Raw genomic sequence first — 19,532 nt, 5'->3', positions numbered from 1 at the left:
TTCTGTATATGTTACATTTGATGTTAAAAGTATTGACACTTACATATGATTTAAATATGGCTTTGCAAAAAAAAAAAGATCAAGATATTGTAAGTGCAATGAAGCTTGTTGGTTTTGCAAAGAGACAATTGCAAGATATGAGAGATTCTAGATAGAATTCTTTGTTAGAAGACGTCTCTTTATTTTGTGTCAAGCATGGTATTGTGATCCCCGAAATGGATATGAATTATGCTCGTGGAAAGTCAAAGCGTAAGAAATCAAGTGTTACATATTCTTATCATTTGCGTGTAGAGGTTTTCTATGCTATTATTGATTTGCAACTTTCGGAGCTTAACAGTCGTTTCAATGAAGTAAATACTGATCTACTTCTTGGTATGGCTAGTTTGAGTCCAGATAATTTTTTTGCAAATTATGATAAAGACAGGATTATGAAACTTGCTACACACTATCTAAATGAGTTTACTGATTCTATGCTTGAGGATCTTGGTTTTGAGCTTGACATCTATATTGACTATGTGCGAGAGGCGGGCAATGAATTTTCTAACTTGAAAAGATTTGGAGATCTTTCAGAGACATTGGTTAAAACAAATTTGCACAAGACTTGAAGACTTATTTATTTGCTTGTGAAGTTAAGTTTGATATTGCCTGTCGCTACTGCAACCGTAGACTTTTTGCCAAGTCAATATCAAACAAATTGCAGTAAAACGGAGGAATTAAAAATGGAGGGAAAGAGAGTCTACATGTAAAAGAAAAAGTTAAACATAATGTTGACACGTAACATAAAAAGAAATTTCAAGAAGCTTGATGTTTGTTGATAACTCCAAACATTTTCTTTTTAGTTTTTATTTTTTCTTAAATCCCATTATATCTTTTTTCACTAAGAATATATTCCAAATGATAACACTAAATACCATCCATACAAATTTATCGCCGTTCGATGACGTCGGGATTTGGCTTGACTTCGTCTACACCTTCATAGCTTTGGGCACAGTCATGGTAATTATGTATTTTAGGAGCACTAATAGGAATTATTTTGTTCCGTAAGTGCATTTCTATCCTTTCCCCAAGAAATATAGCATTTTGATAAATCAAGAAACATTTAAACTGAGCCCAAAATCATTACCTTAGGCCTATTTTATGTCAGTGATTTTTATCGGGAGAAATTCAAAAATAGCCATATTTACAAATGGTCATTCAAAAATAGTCACGATTTTAAAAGTAATCGAAATTTAGCCACTATTTATGTAAAGATAAATCTAAATAAAAATACTATTCAAAATCCGAAAAATACTTCAGCATAATATACTGGAACTCCAGTATATTATATTGGAGTTCCAACATAAGTATACTGGAACTCTAGTATATTATACTTATGCAGGAGTTAGTATATTATGTTGGAACTTTTTGCGTGTTGGAGTTCCAAGATAATATGCTGGAAGTTCATACACAGGTGCACCGATCTCCAGTATTTTATGCTGGAACTTTTCGTATTGCAGCAAAATAGTGACATTTTTTAATGACTTTGCAAACGTTGGTTATTTTTCAATGACCAGTGATGTTGTGCTTAAAGTATATATATATTTGTATGGATATCACCTCATATCTTCCTTTTTTTTTTGATTTAGGATGTGAAATGTGTTAATTTATGTTAATTTGATGTATTTTCATGTGTAGGAATGATCCGGGAGCAATCGGGGACGGGATGTGCAAAATTAGAGCCAAAACGGACGAAAATAGGGAAAGGGTATGTTTCAGCGCCAAGGTGGCACCCAGCCCTACCTGTGGCGCTAGAAACAGAATCAAAAATATTGGAGCGGCGTGGAGGGCGCCTGGTGCTAGCTAGGGCGCCAGTGACGTGAATTTTCTCCAATTTCGCCCTGGACAAGGTTATTTCGGCCCTAGACCTACCCAACACGTATAAAAGCAGGACTGAATTTATTTGTGAAGGAGAAACGCCACTTTGGAGGAAAAATACATACAAGAAACATCTGGGAGCAAGAACATCTCAAATTTCTTTATCTTTTCTAGTATTTTCAATTATTCAAAACTTATACAATTGTTTGGTAATATCATGTGTGGCTAAAACCCCATTTATTCTGGGGTTGTGATTTAACCATGAATATTGTTGTTTAACCTTGACTCAAACTTGATTACAATTCACTAATATATGGTTGTTTCTTCAATTCTGTGATTAATTGCTTAATTGTCTGGCCACCAGTTAGGTTCTATTTACTATCTATGCTATGCTTGGGAAAGCTGTGTTTAGATTAGAGAAGAATTGAAGAGAGCATGATCTTAACCCTTAGGGGGCAGATTTGTGGTTAGGATAAGAATATACCTAGTCAATGTGCTTAATTAAATATAGTAATCTTAATGCGTTCTTAATAGATTGATTTCATAGGAATATATGCGTTAATCTATTTTGAATAGGCGAGTAGTACTTTGGGAGAAGGCTATGAGAGCAATTATCGATTAATTAGCAACCATGAGTGAATTGTATGAGAGGGAGAGTTAACTAGAACACAATAGGATTGGTGAATCGATCACAACCCTAAAATATTTATCTCTATTGAATACATAATAATCAGTTTACTGCTTGATAATTTAGTTATTACTTAAAATTATAGTTTAGTATAATTACACTCTTGAACTCAAAGTTAGCTTGACTGAATAACAATATTGGTGAGTTAGTGGGTAGCTGATATAAATCTCTGTGGGTTCGGCACTCGATTTATCATTTTATTACTTATACAATCATGTATACTTGCGTGTGCGTTTGGGAGCAACAACCAGTCTGAAAACTAACTAGCTCGTGCTAATTTTACATTTTTATCGAGCTATACTACGTTAGAGGCCTAGTTCATGTTAAAAAGGTTTACCTTGAGTAAAGACGGCCCACTGATCAGCCTACATCTGCTCTCAAACGGGACAACTAAAACGGCCTGGGCTTTATAAATTTAATAGCTCAGTCCACGCCAACATTTGGAAAGGCTTTTAAGATCTTTGCCGATCAATGCCCCATCCTCTCTCTATATATATAACATGCAATTACTTTCAATCGACTGGCTAATTTTATATTTTGTCCTAATTTTTTCCACATCTTGGCACCACAATGATTCTAGGTTTTAGAATGCGGATAAAAAAAACATTAATCTAGACACATCCTCAAACTATATGATTTTTTCAATATATACATAAGCAATTCACTAATAAAGAATACGTAAATTGAAACTATTTATTGGCGAACTTGATGAATCACCTTAATCTTGTCTAAACTTTAGTTCTTTCTTTCACATTTCTAATGTAATAAAAACATAAATTGCCAGTTAAAGAAAGGTTGTATTTTCACATTTCCGTTTTCCATTACAGTGGAAAGTTAATTAATCATTATATCAGAAATTCTAAAATCTATACCCCAAGTATATAAAGGAAATGGACAGCCCTTTCTATAGGGCATCTTTGCCACTGCTTTTCAGGGGTCCAAACCTAATATGAACCATAGGTGTTAAATTCCATCATTATTGAGGGGAAGAAGCTCATGTAAGAAATCGAAGAAGAAGAGAAAGTAGAGGGAAAGTCGGTTATAACCGCTTTTCTAAAAAATGTTAGAAAAATACATAAACTCCCCCACATATATACATCAGCTCCTATCTCTACAACTAACTTCTAACACCTCTAACAAAAACTAATACAGTTGTACAAAACTATTAATCACGTGTGTATTTCTACACCCCCCTTCAAGCTAGGTGAGGTAAAAATATTTAAAACGCCTAGCTTGGACATCAAATGATAATGTTGAGCAGTCCCCAGTCCCTTAGTGAGTAAATCAACTTCTTGTTCTTCTGTTGGCACATATGTAGGACATATCAGCCCTTGCTGCACCTTTTCCCTTACGAAATGGCAATCTATCCCTATATGCTTGGTCCTTTCATGAAAAACTAGATTATTGGTTATTTGCATAGCTGCTTTACTATCCGTGTGGAGCTGAATTGGAGTTGAAATCTCTATTCCCAACTCTTTGAACATTCCTACCAGCCAAATCAGCTCAAAAACAGTCAAGGCCATGCTTCTATACTCAGATTCTGCTGAACTTCTTGCCACTGTGGTCTGCTTCTTAGATTTCCAAGAAATCAATGATCCATCAAACTTCACAAGATATCCAGTAACTGACCTTCTTGAGTTAGGACAGCTTGCCCCGTTTGCATCACAATACACATTAAGAGTCATGTTCCCAATTGAATTCATAAGAATCCCCAGGCCAAACTCATTCTTCACATACTTCACTACTCTGTATGTTGCTTCCAAGTGAGATTGCTTGGGAGCTTGCATGAATTGACTAATAAGCAATGTCAGGTCTTGTTAAGGTCAGATATAAGATCTTCCCAATCAATCTCTGATAGCCCCTCACATCTGTCAGTGTTGGATCATCATCCAAATGGCAATATTCATCATACTCAACAATTGTGAGCGTTTTATTCTGCTCCATTGGTGTAAGGCAGGTTTAGCACCAGATAATCACAGTTCTGCTATAACTTCTAAAGCATATTTTCTCTGTAAAAGAATTCCCTTTCCAGACCTGCATACCTCAATGCCTAGAAAATATTTCAAATTTCCCAAGTCCTTGATCTTGAAAGCCTTGTGCAGTTTATGCTTTGCTTCTTGAATTATTGCGATGCCACTCCCAGTGATAAGAAGGTCATCAACATATACTAGTATGATGACCTGCTGTCCATTTTCTTCCTTGATGAACAGAGAATGATCATGTTTGCTCTGAGTGAAACGTGCTTGTAAGAGAGATTCTATGAGCTTCAAGTTCCATTGTCTTGAAGTTTGCTTAAGGCCATAAAGGCATTTGAGCAATCTGCAGCCCTTAGAATCCCCCCTTGGCTGCTAAAACCAGGTGGTAACTGCATGTAAATATCTTCTTCAAGGTCACCTTGAAGAAAAGCATTGTAGACATCCATTTGAAAGAGTGGCCATTGATGCATAGCAGCCAGTGCAATAACAACTCTCACTGTAACCATCTTAACTACTGGAGAAAAGGTCTCCTGAGAGTCTATCCCTTCTTATTGGTTGTACCTCTTGGCAACAAGCCTTGCTTTAAATCTCTCAACTTCTCTAGTAGATCTGTATTTGATCTAGTATACCCATCTGCATCCAATAGGTACTTTACCTTTAGGAATATCCACTATCTTCCAAGTATTGTTCATACCCAAAGCATCCACTTCTGCCTTCATTGCTTCAACCCATATGGGTCCTTCATGGCTTTTGCGTATGATGCAGGTTCTATTTCCTGTGAGGTTGCTGTCAAATAAGATTGATAAGTGGCTGATAAAGTACTATAGCTTAGATAATTGGATATTCGATACATGCAGGCGGATGAAGATGCTCCGTTGAGTGGACAAACATAATCTTTCATCTAAATAGGTGGTTTGGAACCTCTATTGGATTTTTTGAGTTGTGCAACTTGAACATTTTCAGTGACCTCTGCAATTGGCATCTGCTCATGATGACCAGCTTTAGCAACTGGTGCTTGCCCAACAAGGTCTTGACCACTTTCTTGTTATATCAAGTCATGGTCATGCACAAAGTCCTGATTGACAGTCTCATGATCCTTTTCAGGCATATGAGTTTGTTATTGATGTAGGGAATGACCTTCTTCTCTTTGCTTCAGCTCTAAGAACATAGGGGTTTGTTGTGCATCATCCTTTCCCAGTTGCAAAGGAAAGATGTCCTCCTTAAAAGTAACATCTATACTAACAAAGAACTTTCTTTGCCTTAGGTCATACAACTTGTACCCCTTTTGAGACACTGAATATCCCATATGAACTGTAGTAATAGCTCTAGGAGAGAATTTATCCACCCTTTCAGTTACTGTGGCCAAACACAAACACCCAATAGTCCTTAAGTGTGCCATGTTGGGTGGTTTTTTGTGAAAGATCTCATATGAAGACTTCCCTGCTAGAATTGAAGAAAGCAATCGATTGATTAGATATACTGCAGCTAACACACTATCTCCCCAGAACTGCAAAGGAATAGAGCCTTGAAATCTCAAGGCTCTTGCCACCTCCAAGACATGTCTGTGTCTTCTCTCCACTACTCTATTTTGCTGTGGAATATGTGGACAACTACTTTGATGCAAAATGTCATTATCTGTCAAATAATCCCTGCATTCATGACTAAAACATTCTGCATCATTATCAGTTCTTAATACTTTCACAGTCTTGCCAAACTGTGTATGTACTATTTTAAGGAAAGAATTTAACACAACAATAGTGTCATTTTTCAACTTCATTAGAAAAATCCAAATCATCTTAGAATGTTTATCAACAAGAGTCAGAAAATATCTGTTTTCATTATAAGTAGGTACTTTATATGGACCCCAAATATCCACATGAATCAAATGAAAAATGTCTTCAGCTCTGTTTCTACTCAAAGGAAATGGCTTCCTTGTTTGCCTAGCTAAAGGACATATAGTACAATTATTGAGTTCACAATCAGAAAACTTCTTATTCTTAAAGAAATCTAATTGCTTCATGACTCTAACTGGCATATGCCCAAGTCCCTTATGCTAAGTAGTGAAGTCTACTTGCATTCCCTCTACCAGACAACTACTGACCCTTTGTGCCATTCTGTTTTTGTTGGATCCTTTTGGAATTGGGATATAGAGGCCAACTTTCTCCTTACCAATCCCCTTCACTCTCCCAGTGTATAGGTCCTAAAAGACACAAAATGTTAGGAAAAAATTAACTGAGCATTGCAGCTCTTTAGTTAATTTTGACATAAATAACAAGTTGTACTTGAAATCAGGCACGCATAATACATCATGTATCTCATCATGATATGTAAGATTGTAACTTACTTTACATATGACAGGCATAGTCTTACCATTTGGTAGATTTACATTACCTCCCTTGGAGTCAGGCAGACCAGTTATAGTTTTCAACATTTCATTGTTTGATTCCATATGATCAGTAGCACCGGTATCTATAATCCAAAAATCAGCTATAGTCTCTAATGACTGTAAATTAGCATTACCTGCCATATTTGCTGCATGCTCTTTTGACTTATCCTTGTTTATCATCTTCATGATCTGATTATATTGCTTATCTGTAAAGAAGTTCATCATCCCTTGGTTCATCCCAACATTATCCTCATTTACAGCAGCACTCTTACCAAAACTGTCATCACTCACATCCATGTTAGCTTGCCTATATTGTTGTTGTCTCTTTCCTTTAAAACCAGGTAGATATCCAACCAATTTGTAACAAGTTTCCCTTGTGTGTCCTTTGTTTCGACAATACTCACAATACAAATTATTGAACCTCCTAAACTTTGGCTGATTATCTTTCGAACTCATAAGGGCTATAGAATCATTCACTTCATTTGTTACATTATTATGTGAATTAATCTCAAACACTCTTCTTTGATTCTTCTCATTTATTACCATTGCATAGGCACGACTAACAGAAGGTGATGGGGATTGAAGTAGTATCTAACTTCTAATTGTATTATAAGACTCATTTAGACCCATTAAGAACTGAAAAAGTTTCTGCTGTTCCAAGTGTTTGATGAAATCCTTAGTACTAGCAGTAACATGGAGTGAAGATATCATAGAATTATATTCATCCCAAAGTGATTTCAACCTATAATGATATACTGAGATACTAGAGGTACCTTGAGAGATGGTAGCTATTTCACGTTGAAGGTTGTAGATCCTTGATCCATTGACCTTGTCAAATCGATCATGCAAATCTACCCAAACCTCATGAGCATCACTAGCGTATATAATTCCATTCACCAAATCTGGTGAAACTGTGTTCATGATCCACGTCAGTACAGTAGATTTCACTCGTTCCCACTTCTCTTCTAGATCTGCTGTAAATTGAGCTTTGTACAGCTCCCATCGATGAACCCTAGCTTGCGTTTTGCTCGCAACGCAATCACCATCGCCTTGCTCCAAACTGAGTAGTTTTCAGTTTCTTTGAGCTGTATCGATACAATGACATTGCTAGGATTATTGGAAGGTTGCAAATACAGAGGATGACAGGAATTATCAATGTCAAGATTCGCCATGGCTACTTTTCAGAAAAAGGCTTCAGATTTTCTATTGATGTTTTCAGAGTTTGAATTAACTAGTAATCCCTAACTTCGATTGATCTACTCGAGCTCTGATATCATGTTAAATTCCACCATTAATGAGTGTAATAATCTCACATAATAAAATCGAAGAAGACGAGAAAGTAGAGGGAAAGTCGGTTATAACCGCTTTTCTGAAAAATGTTAAAAAAATACATAACCCCCCCCCCCCACACACATATATATAGGCTCCTATATCTACAACTAACTTCTAACACCTCTAACAAAAATTAATACAGTTGTACAAAACTATTAATCACGTGTGTATTTCTACAATAGGCATATCGTGCACCAAATAACTTAACTTCTCCAAGCAAAAACTATGCATATTTTACAGATTATAACTTGATTTCACCAATTTTTTTCCTTTTGGGTTCATGGCATGTTTTGCGTTCACAAGTGATAGAGAATTTTGTCGCCATATCCACCCCTTTTTCTTTTCAGGAATACTAATGGCATTTTTATTCATTTCCTCATATTTTTCTTAGTTTTCTTAAGCCAATAATTGAAGGAAAAATGACATTGCTCATCTCAAAATAATAGCCGAAAAAATATATAATTTTTGTGTGTATATGTATGTATGTATGTATGTATGAATCTATCTCTATATATATATATATATACACACACACACACACACACACTCTTTTGCAGCTACCAAATGTAACCGCGGCCGAAGCTATTAACATCCGTTAGCCATAAAAATGTATTAAATTTGTGTATTTTTTTATATATAACATAAAATATATTAAAAATATTATTTTTTTCGATAATTATTTTAAGAGTGGCTATATACTGCCATTTTTTCTAAAATAAAAACTGTGCATCCCCTCTCAAAATAATAGCACAAAAAAATTATTTTTTGTTTATTTAAATGCAGTTTTAACCAGAATTCTGACGGAAACTTTCGACAAAATTTTTCTATCGGAAATACCAGTAGGAAACTAGTAGTTTTCTAGTAATGTCAGTACGTAAGGTAGAGTTAGAGTTTGTTATGACACAATATTCGTAATTATGCATAAGGTTGTTTACCCTAAAATCAGATAACAATTGAATTTATATGCGGTTTTAAAGACACGTGATATAACTTGGTACAAATTGAAAAGAAAAAATTAGAATTGAAATAGACAATTAATGAATAGATGCAGACCACACAAACTGAACAACCTTGGCACTCGAGTTCGGTCACCCTTGAACCAAATATGTATCAACTGGCTTAAGAACATAATACCAAGACAAGGATAACTAGAGAAAGACAGTATATTGCTTTGTATTGCGTGAATATGATGATTTTACAAATTATCAGACTCTTCTTTATATAGTAGGAGAGTCCTACTCTAAGTACAATTCTATATGAGGTAAGAAATCCCATGATTGGCTAATTAATCGGCCTCTTCTTGATACGTGCCGGGATTCGTGCCATGATCCTCGCCTGATTGCGGATATTTCGCCTTTCTATTCCTCGACTCAGTAAGCCTCCCTCGATCTATATCTTGTTTGGTCTCGATCTTGGTCAATCTATATCTCAGTCGATCTCGATCTTAATCGGTCTCAGGGCCACGAGTTCGGCAACCTAACTTTACATTATGGTTCGATATAAGACGAGGCTGAACTTTGGCTATCGCATTCCAGACTTAATCAGTCACAAAAGGGCAAGCCCAAATTTGACCGTATACAGATAGTCCCCTCGTCTCTTGGAGAGAAGTCAAAGAAAAACAATATAAATTTTTTCAATCCCCTATCGATACGCCATGACATAAGCGACGAGCCTGATTATGATGTAAGCGACAAGTGGGTACTGAAACGTCCTGCCAGTTCAATTACCGAGGCATTAAATGCTTGTCAGTTGCTAGTCGGCCACCATCAAATCTGAACCACCACCAGCAAGTTATAAGTACCGCCACCTTCTTCCACTTAAACTTTACGCTCAAAATTTCTTCTCATTGTTACTTCTCTTCTGAAATCTCTTTGCTTTGTAACTCTTGCTCCCATATCTCTTGAATCTTAAGCAAATGGCATATCATCCTAATTCCCTTCTCTTCTACTTTACAATGGCAAAAACTTCTAAAATCGTACTGCAAAGGAGACTACATCTTTTTCACGGCCTGCCGGCGATGGAGCTGCGGCGGAACCTCCCCTTGAGGATTTCGTTCCGGGAGGTTTCCCACTGGGTCAACAAACATGTTGTGGTACCTTCGCCTAGGGAGTCGATCACTACCCATGTGGAGGGTTTCCTAAGTGTTTACACTTACCCTTTCATGTTGGGTCCCTTAGACCTATCATCATCGCCTTCTGCAAAAGGTATGACGTGACCCTCAGCCAAATCCATCCTTCTTTCTTGAGAATAGTGATCCTCCTCCGATTCTTCGTGAGAAAAATCGAGGGATTTCATTTCACCCTTGATCACCTTATGTGCCTTTATAGTCTCTGACTCTATCGAGGAGGGTTGATCAAGCTTGTTTGTCGTGCCATTAAGGCCCTATTTTTGAGCATAGATGAATCTCATGACCGAGGTTAGATGGGCCGATTTGTACGAATAAGGACTTCAGACCTAATCTTGTCGAAGATATGTCATTTCCTAGGAAATGGAATATGAACCGTGAGTAGTACTTTGCCTTTTTCATTTTGTTGTTTTTACTTTTCCTCATCTATATTTTTTAGTGTTGTAGCTGTGGCCCAGGCGCCGGAGGTAATCCTCGATCTCAAGCAATGGGTCGAGAGCCTAATATTATGGAGACCGTACTCCGAGCGTGCTTGGATGGAATTATCAAAGGGTCGATAAGACGCCCGCAATAATGGTAAGCTTCTTTCTTTGAATGGTTATCATTCGGACCACTTTCTTGAGCTTACTCATCTTTTTTCCTTTGTAGGCCTCGGGAAGAATGTGGAAATGAGGCCCCCATCTAAAGAAGAAATCCTTTCCCAACCACCTGCTCCGAAGCAGGCCAAAGAGAAGAATAAAAAAGGGGATCCATGTTCCCCAAACTTGAAAAAGCAAAAGCCAAAGAAAAATCAAGCCCGTATACCCAAGGGGAGCACCATCGCTCTATCTTTGGACTCAGTCCATCGGTTAAGGGACGAGTCTGAAGATGAAGAGGAATCAAATTTGGTAGCCTGTGTGCGGGCTGGCACTTCGATACAAAAGCCCTCCATACCAGAGGAGGTTAATGAGGGAGCTTCGGCCGAGGTTCTCGAAGTAGAAAGCATTGAGGCAACTCTGTCCCAGGCTGAGATGGTCGAGCGAGAGATTAGGGGAGAGGCTTCCGAGTGGTTGAAGATGTTCCGAGGGCCGAGCTTGATGTGATCAATATTTCTGGGTCCCCTCAGATTTCGGACGCCATGATCCATAAGGCTAATATGTTGGAAGGTCACCCTTGCAAGGGTCCTCAAGGAATGGTCGATATCTATAGCTTCCTAGATAGGGTTGAGTTAGATGTTTTGGGAGATGCCATCAGACTTGGTAACTTATCGGTGCCGAAGAAAACATCATCCTCGGGCATTGCTGGGTCTTCGTCAAGCCCAAAACAGGTGGACTGATTCCCGGCCGCAAGTGTTAACCCTGACCATAGGTAGAATATAGCGTTTTCCGTACCGGAGGATGCCCGTGGCATCTCTCCCCCATGGGGATTGCCAGCTATCTGAGGTGCTTGGTGACGAGGAAGATCAAGTTGTGATTAATGCAGTGGGAGCCGCTTGCCTGTTCAACGAGGCCCAACATGCCCTAAATCGGGTAACTTCGAGAGTCATTCCATTATCTCTTTTAAACTTGGAGGCATAGGTAATTCTAACATTTTCTTCCTTGCTTGTAGGCTTTAGTGTCGCATCACAAGGCTTTCTTTCGAATCCAGGAGGAGCGTGAGGATGAGGTTCAGGACCTCACTCACAAAAATAACACATACAAGTTTCTCAGTGAGAAACTTCTGGCAGATTTAGTGACACTCGGGATGAGCATGCTAAGATGGCCGAATAGATATTGCGTGTGCTTCATGATAGTGAAGACGAATTGGAGATAACGACTAACAAACCAACTCTACAGGTTCAGTAGAGGATCGAACAGATCAGTGATCTTCAAAAACAAATAGATGCAATTCGAGCCGAGGCTGAAGAGTTCAAGAAGAATATGGATATCTTAGCGTCAAAAAAGGAGGCTGTCCAAGCAAAATTGGAGTCGGCTAAGTCCCATCTCCAAGTTGCAAGAGAGAGAACCTCAGTGCAAGCAAAGAAAATCGAGGAGCTTCAGTCCCAGTTAGCTAACTTGGCTAATGAGCTCGAGGCAGCCGAATCTGAGGTGGTCGCGGCCAACACATAAGCCAATGCTACTATGACCCACTATAAGGTTGATGTTGGGGCCATCCAGGCGCAAGCCAAAAGCATGGTGGATCATGTAAATTGGCAAGTTCGAAGGGAATCCCTCGAGAAAGTCCATGCTCAGGGCTTCAATATACAAGCTGCACTCGAGACACCAAAGTAGAGGAAGCTAGGGCTCGAAAGTTGGCCTTTCCCGAGGAAGACTCAGATAGTTTAAGTGAGTCCGAAGGTGGGAAAGATCTCGAGGATGGAGATGCTGCCTCTGATGATGACCAGGTTACTTAGGCCTTTAGGTTTTTTGTTTTTCTTTTGCATTCTTTTCAGGCCATTTCGGCCGTTGTAGATTTTGTATCAGGCCGATTTGGCCTTTGTTAAAAACTATTGTATATAAATATAAGGTTTTCTTTCCCTTTGAGCTCTCAATTTTTTTCCTTTTCTTTATCATTTGTATTCACAAAGGTTGGAATGCCTTAGCATGAAACAATAATGTTGTGTTCGAGGATTCGAACAAACCTTGCCTTTATTGCCTTTTTGGGTTAAGGCGTTATCGGGGTTCGATGTTACCAATGTTTTCTTTCGAAAATATCTTATGTTTGAGATTCTACTGAGGGTAGCCTTTAGAACCAGTTGTGAAAGAATTTTATTTTTTATTTTTCGAAGGCCTATTTTTGTTACGGATTTCGGACTTATTCGAACCGTGTTATATTTTCCGTAGCCTTTTAGTTCGGATGTAGCCCAGTGAGCTTGCTTTCTCGAGTTATCCAGGCTTGCCTAAGATAACAGTCCTCGAGTGGGTATGGCCGTGGCCTTTAAAATTCGTGGATTGCCTAAAAGGTCTTATGCCCTCGACGCTCAATAGTTCGATCTGTTCGAGATTATTTTTCGGATGGCAGTCCCGAGTATGGGAGTGATCATCTGAACTCTAGTTATAATTGGACCTTGAGCTCGTTTCCATAATAGATCGAAAGTATGGAATTGTAAAGTAGAAATTATTTTTCTAAGGCATGAGATAATTGCATGGAAAAATGCTTCTCTTTATTCTTGTGAAAAATGATTACACATGCATACATGTTTTGTGCCAGGGCTCGAGCAACCTATGTGGGCACAGTTCGTTTGACCGTTAGGCCCTTATAATGAATCTCACCTATCGAGTCCCCGCTATTATGAAGTAATTTCCTCGCAAAAAATTGACATCCAAGGGAAATGCCCCTAGTATTCGAGGTTGAATGTAAAGGAATCTCGGATACTATTAGTGCTGTCTTTGACACCGATTCATGATCGGACTTTGACTCTAAGTTAGCACGATCCATTTTTGCCTCATAAAAAATGTTGCCGAAAAACCCAATTGGGATAAAAATGGTTCAAGGGGAAAAGAGTGCAACGCATGCTTTCAGACCTAAAGGCTTCGTGCCGCCCCTTGTCGATAAGCTACAAGTGTTCGTCAAAAAATAGAAAGAATTGAAATAGGGTCATACCTCAGCAGTAATATCGTTTAAGATGAGTTACGTTCCAATTGTTCGGTAGTTGTTCTCCGTCCATCATTTTCGAGCTTATAGGACCATTTCCCTGTGATCTCGAGAATTTGGTATGGCCCTTCCCAGTTCGGACCCAATTTCCATTCGTTTGGATTTTAGGTGTTTAAGGTGACCTTCTTCAGCACTAAGTCCCCAACATTAAAATAGTGAAGGTTGACCCTTCGATTGTAATACCTTTTGATCCGTTGCTTTTGGGCAGCCAATTGAACAAGGGTGGCTTCACGCTGTTCATCCAATAGCTCCAGGCTCGTATTCATGGCCTCGTCATTTCCTTCGTCGCATATCAGAATCTGATGCTCGACTCCCTAACTTCAATCGATATTAAACTTTGGTTCCGTAAACCAATGAGAACAGGGTAGCCCTAGTACTGGACTTCGAAGTTGTGCGATACGTCTAGAGAACTTTGGGCAAGATCTCTCTCCATTTTCCCTTGGCATCGGTCAATCTTTTCTTGAGGTTTTGGATTATGGTTTTGTTAGTTGATTTTGGTTGTCCATTCTACTAGGGTGATAAGGTGTTGATCAAATCCTTTTGATCTTATGGTCTTCGAGTTGTCCCCTTGCTACCAATAAACAGTTTTCTGTTATCACATGCAATTTCGGATGGTATTCCAAATTGACATATGATATTGTCCCAAATGAAGTCGATGACTTCCTTCTCCCTAATCTTCTGGTAGGCCTGTACTTCAATCCACTTAGAGAAAAAGTCAGTCATAAACAAAACAAATTGAGCCTTACCTGGTGCCGATGGAAGAGGGCTGACGATGTCCATCCCCCACTTCATAAATGGCCACAGCGATAAAACCGAATGCAGCAGCTCCCTGGGTTGATGAATCATCGGAGCATGTCTTTGATATTTATCACATTTTTGCACAAACTCCTTCGCATCATTTTCCATATCAACCTAGTAATACCCGGCTCTGATTACCTTTCTAACCAATGATTCGATGCCTGAGTGGTTCCCACTTGTGCCTTCATGGACTTCCCTTAAAATGTACTCGGTATCTCCCGGTCCCAGACATATTGCTAGCGGACCGTCGAACGTTCTCCTGAGTAAGGTTCCATCTTCGTACAAGCTAAATCGAGTTGCGTTTATGCGCAGGGCTCTCGATTCCTTTAAATCTGAGGGAAGTTTTTCGGTCTTCAAATATTCTATGTATTTATTTCTCCAATCCTAAGTCAATCTTGTGGAGTTTATTTTGGTGTGACCTTCTTCTACTACTGAACTCATAAGTTGTATGACTGTCCCCGAGTTGAGCTTGTTGTCCTCGGCCGATGATCCACAGCTCACGAGGGCATCAGCCTCACTGTATTGATCTCAAGGCACGCGCTGCAAAGTCCACTCTTTGAACCGATATAATGTTACCTATAGCTTGTCTAGGTATCTTTGCATTCACTCATCTCATACTTTGAACGTTCCATTAACTTGGTTCACTACAAGGAGAGATTCACACTTAGCTTCGATCACCTCCACCCCTAAGCCTTTGGCCAGTTCGAGTCCTGCAATCATGGCCTCATATTTGGCCTCGTTGTTAGTCAATTTTATATTTCTAATAGAATATCTAACTATATTGCCTGTGGGTGGCTTCAGCATGATGCCAAGTCCGGACCCTTTTACATTCGAGGCACCGTCCATAAAGTGGGTCCAGATTCCCGAAGATGTTCCCGAGTTAATCAATAACTCTCTTTCGACTTCGGGTATTGGGGCCGGTGTAAAGTCGGCCAAGAAATCTGCCAAAATTTGAGATTTGATGGTTGTTCGGTGTTGATATTCGATATCGTAACACTAATTTCTATGGCCTTTTTGGCCAGCCGTCCCGATAGTTCGGGTTTATGCATTATATTTCGTAAATGGTAGGTTGTCACAACACATATAGGATGGCACTGAAAATACGGTTTCAGTTTCCTAGAGGCACTTAGCAAGGCGAGTGCCAATTTTTGTAGGTGAGGGTATCTAGTTCAGCCTCACCTAAGGTCCTACTGACATAATAAATTGGAAATTGCGTACCTTGTTCTTCTCGAACTAGGACTCCACTTACTGCTATTTCTGATACCGCTAGGTACAAGTATAGTCGTTAATCCCCCTTGATGTGTGAAGTAATGGTGGGCTCGACAAGTATCGCTTAAGTTCCTCTAAAGCCCGTTGACATTCTGGGGTCCATGTGAAATTGTTTTTCTTTTTCACCAACGAGAAAAACCTATGACTTTTATCGGATGAACTCGAGATGAGTCGCTACAAGGCTGTAATGGGCCCGATTATCCTTTGTACAACCTTCACATTATCCACTACCGTGATATCCTTGATAGCTTTGATCTTATCAGGGTTGATCTCGATCCCTCGATTAGATACCATGAATCTGAGAAACTTGCCGGTCCCGACCCCGAATGCACATTTTTTTGGATTCAGCTGCATGTTGTACTTCTTCAATATAATAGAGGTTTCCTGCAAATGCTTTAAATGGTCCTCTGCTCGAAGGGACTTAACTAGCATATCGTCAATATAAACTTTCATGGTTTTTCCTATTTGTTCTTCGAACATTCAGTTTACTAGTCGTTGGTAATTAGCACCGATATTTTTTAATCTGAATGGCATTTAGTTATAGCAGTATGTGCCATATTTAGTAATGAAATAGGTTTTTTCTTGGTTGCCTGGGTTCATCCGTATTTGGTTGTACCCGGAATAGGCATCGAGAAAACTTAGAGTCTCGTGGTCGGCCGTGGTGTCGATCATGCGATCAATGTTAGGAAAAGGGAAATAATCTTTGGGGCATGCTTTATTTAGGTCTTTATAATCTACACACATTCTAAGTTTGTTCTATTACTTAGGAACCACGACTATGTTTTCTAACTATTCCAGGTATTTGACCTCCCAGATGGATCCTATTTTAAGGAGTTTAGTTACCTCGTCCTTGATGAAGGCATGTTTGATCTCGGACTGGGGTCTACTTTTTTGTTTTACCGGGCGGAACTTCGGGTCCAAGCTTAGTTTGTAAGTAGTGATCTCTGGTGGGATCCCTGTTATACTGATATGGGACCAAAAAAAATAATCCATATTAGCTATAAGAAATTGAATGAGTTTTTTCCTGAGCTCGGAGTTACCCCGTGCCCAGGTATACCTTCCGATCGAGCAGATGTTCGATCAGCACGACATGCTCCAGTTCTTCGATCGTGATTTGGTAGTGTCATAATCATCGGGGGCGATAAAAGATCGAGGAACCCCGAAATCATCATCTTCGTCAATCCCTTGCTTGTCCGATTGGGTTGAAGCTGGCTTCGATGATTACTATTTGGCTTCCTATTTTGCTTTCGAACCTGAGTCCTTTGTCGATGAGAGTGTTGATATCAGAATTACTTCATCGACGACAAATATCTCCTTCATAGTAGGTTGTTCCCTATAAACCATCTTTATCCCCTCTGGTTTGGGAATTTTAATACCTTCTGAAGGGTCGAAGGTACGACCCTCATGTTGTGGATCCATGGTCTCCCGAACGGGGCATTGTATCTCATGTCCACCTCGATTACATTGAACTTGGTTTCCTGGGTTGTACCAACAACGTTTACCGGAAATGTTATTTCTCCCTTATTAGTTTCGTAAGCCATGTTGAATTCATTCAACACTCGGGCCGTTGGTATGAACTGGTCTTGCAAGCCGAATTGTTCTACGACCCTCGATCGAAAGATGTTGGCTGAGCTACCTGGATCAATTAGCACACGTTTAACTCTAGTTTTATTCATAAGTACATAGATTACCAGTGCATCATTATGAGGTTGCATGATTCCTTATGCGTCCTCATCGTTGAAATATAGAGTCCCTTCTGGTAAGTAATCCTGAGTTCGTTTTTCTCTTGTGATTGACATTTGGTGCGTTTCATCATTTGACCTTGAGGAACATCGACCCCTCCGATGATCATATAGATGACGTGCTGGGGTTCGTCTGGTCTATTTTGTTTGTTGGAATCCCTGTTTCTAAAGTGATTCTTGGCTCGTTCACTCAGAAATTCTCGAAGATGGTCGTCGTTGAATAAAGGGGCTACTTCCTCCCTCAATTATCGACAATCCTCTGTCTTGTGGCCATGTGTGCCATGATATTTGCATATTTGGTTGGGATCCCTTTGTGCTGGACCGGTTTGTAAAGGTCGAGGCCACTTGGTATCTTTGATGCATCCAATGGCTGATACAATGGCAGTTGCATCCACATTAAAGTTGTACTCCGACAATCGTGGTGCTTCTTTGGGACTGATAGATCTATCGCAGCCGTTTTTACTCATGAGTCCCCGTGAACTTTGACCTCGATCATTTCTCCTCTCATTCCGTGCAAAATTTCTCCCAGATCTGCTGCCTCTACGCTCTCTATTATAAGGCCGATATCGATCTAAGTTCTCGGTCTATATCCCTCTTGATTCTATCGATGGGTTTAATAGGATTAACGGACCCCGAAGGAACCCCAAGTTGTCTTCCTCAACCCTGATCCTTGAGTGATACCGATTATGCACATCAGCCCAAGTAACGATCGGGTATTCTATCAAACTACTTTAATTGTTGTAAAGCCATAGAGCTTCGAATGTTGAGCCCTTGAGGGAAAGATTGAACAACCCAATCATCAGCGACCGGTGGGAAGTCCATCCGTTCCATTTAGAATGAAGACACAAATTTCGTGAGCATTTCTTTCTCCTTCTGCCTTACTTTGAAAAAGTCCGACTTTCTGGTTTTGACCTTGATGGCCCCGACATGTGCCTTTACAAAAGAATCTGCAAGCATAGCAAATGAGTCAATAGAATTAGGTGGTAAATTATGGTACCATATCGTAGCTCCCTTCGATAGAATCTCCCTGAATTTCTTCAGCAAGACGGATTCGATCTCGTCATCTTCCAATTCATTTCCTGTGATAGCACACATGTAAGAGGTGACGTGTTCATTTGGATAAGTCATTCCATTATACTTAGGAATCTCGGGTATGCGTAACTTCTTGGGAATTAGCTTCAGAGCCGCACTCGGGGGGAAAGGTGTTTGTACGAAATTTTTGGAATCTAGTCCTTTCAATATTGGGGTGCCCCCGGGATTTAGTCGACCCCGTAGCTGTAGGTTTCCACCTTCCTGTCATTTTCCTCGATCTTCTTTTACCCTGTCTCGATTCACTTTATCAGTTCTTCGAGCATCTTTATGATAGCAGGACTGGTCTCCGATTCCTTCTCATTCGATTTCCTCTAAACCGGTTCGACATTGTGTACGATTTCCTGGGATGGCTCGAGTTCCACATGCTCGATGTGTAATTCTAGTTTTGGAGATGGGCTATTGCTGCCTACTAAGCCTGCAATATTTCAAAGATCACCCGCAGGTTAATTCCGCCATCTTCATCGCCACGTGCGCTCTGAGTAGCTGATCGGGCATCCCCGCGGATGCTACTTTCGGGATTGACGGCCATATTTCCATTGATGGCTACATGTGAACTGACGTCGATTAGATCTATAATGGGAATTCCATCAAGGCCAATAGGGGGTACAACATTTCCTGGTGCATATTCTCATTTTTGCCGTGGTGGCCTAGATCATTG

The 19,532-nt window shown here is 39.6% G+C and overlaps 2 protein-coding genes across 2 annotated transcripts; one reads left to right on the top strand and one right to left on the bottom strand.

The window, feature by feature from the left end:
- The first annotated feature begins 215 nt into the window (after window positions 1–215).
- LOC142175536 (uncharacterized) lies at window positions 216–605 on the top strand. Its single transcript, XM_075242505.1, has one exon. The coding sequence runs from the start codon at window positions 216–218 to the stop codon at window positions 603–605; it is 390 nt and encodes a 129-aa protein (XP_075098606.1).
- Window positions 606–7,495: 6,890 nt separating this feature from the next.
- On the bottom strand, window positions 7,496–8,076 carry LOC142175531 (uncharacterized). Its single transcript, XM_075242498.1, has 2 exons — window positions 7,899–8,076; window positions 7,496–7,815 (listed from the first exon to the last, which is right to left on the bottom strand). The coding sequence occupies exons 1-2, from the start codon at window positions 8,074–8,076 to the stop codon at window positions 7,496–7,498; spliced, it is 498 nt and encodes a 165-aa protein (XP_075098599.1).
- Window positions 8,077–19,532: the final 11,456 nt, after the last annotated feature.

Source organism: Nicotiana tabacum, chromosome 3, assembly GCF_000715075.1.
Source record: "Nicotiana tabacum cultivar K326 chromosome 3, ASM71507v2, whole genome shotgun sequence".
NCBI lineage: Eukaryota > Viridiplantae > Streptophyta > Magnoliopsida > Solanales > Solanaceae > Nicotiana > Nicotiana tabacum.
Note: the sequence above shows the minus strand (reverse complement) of the source record. Positions and strands in the feature narration are given on the sequence as shown.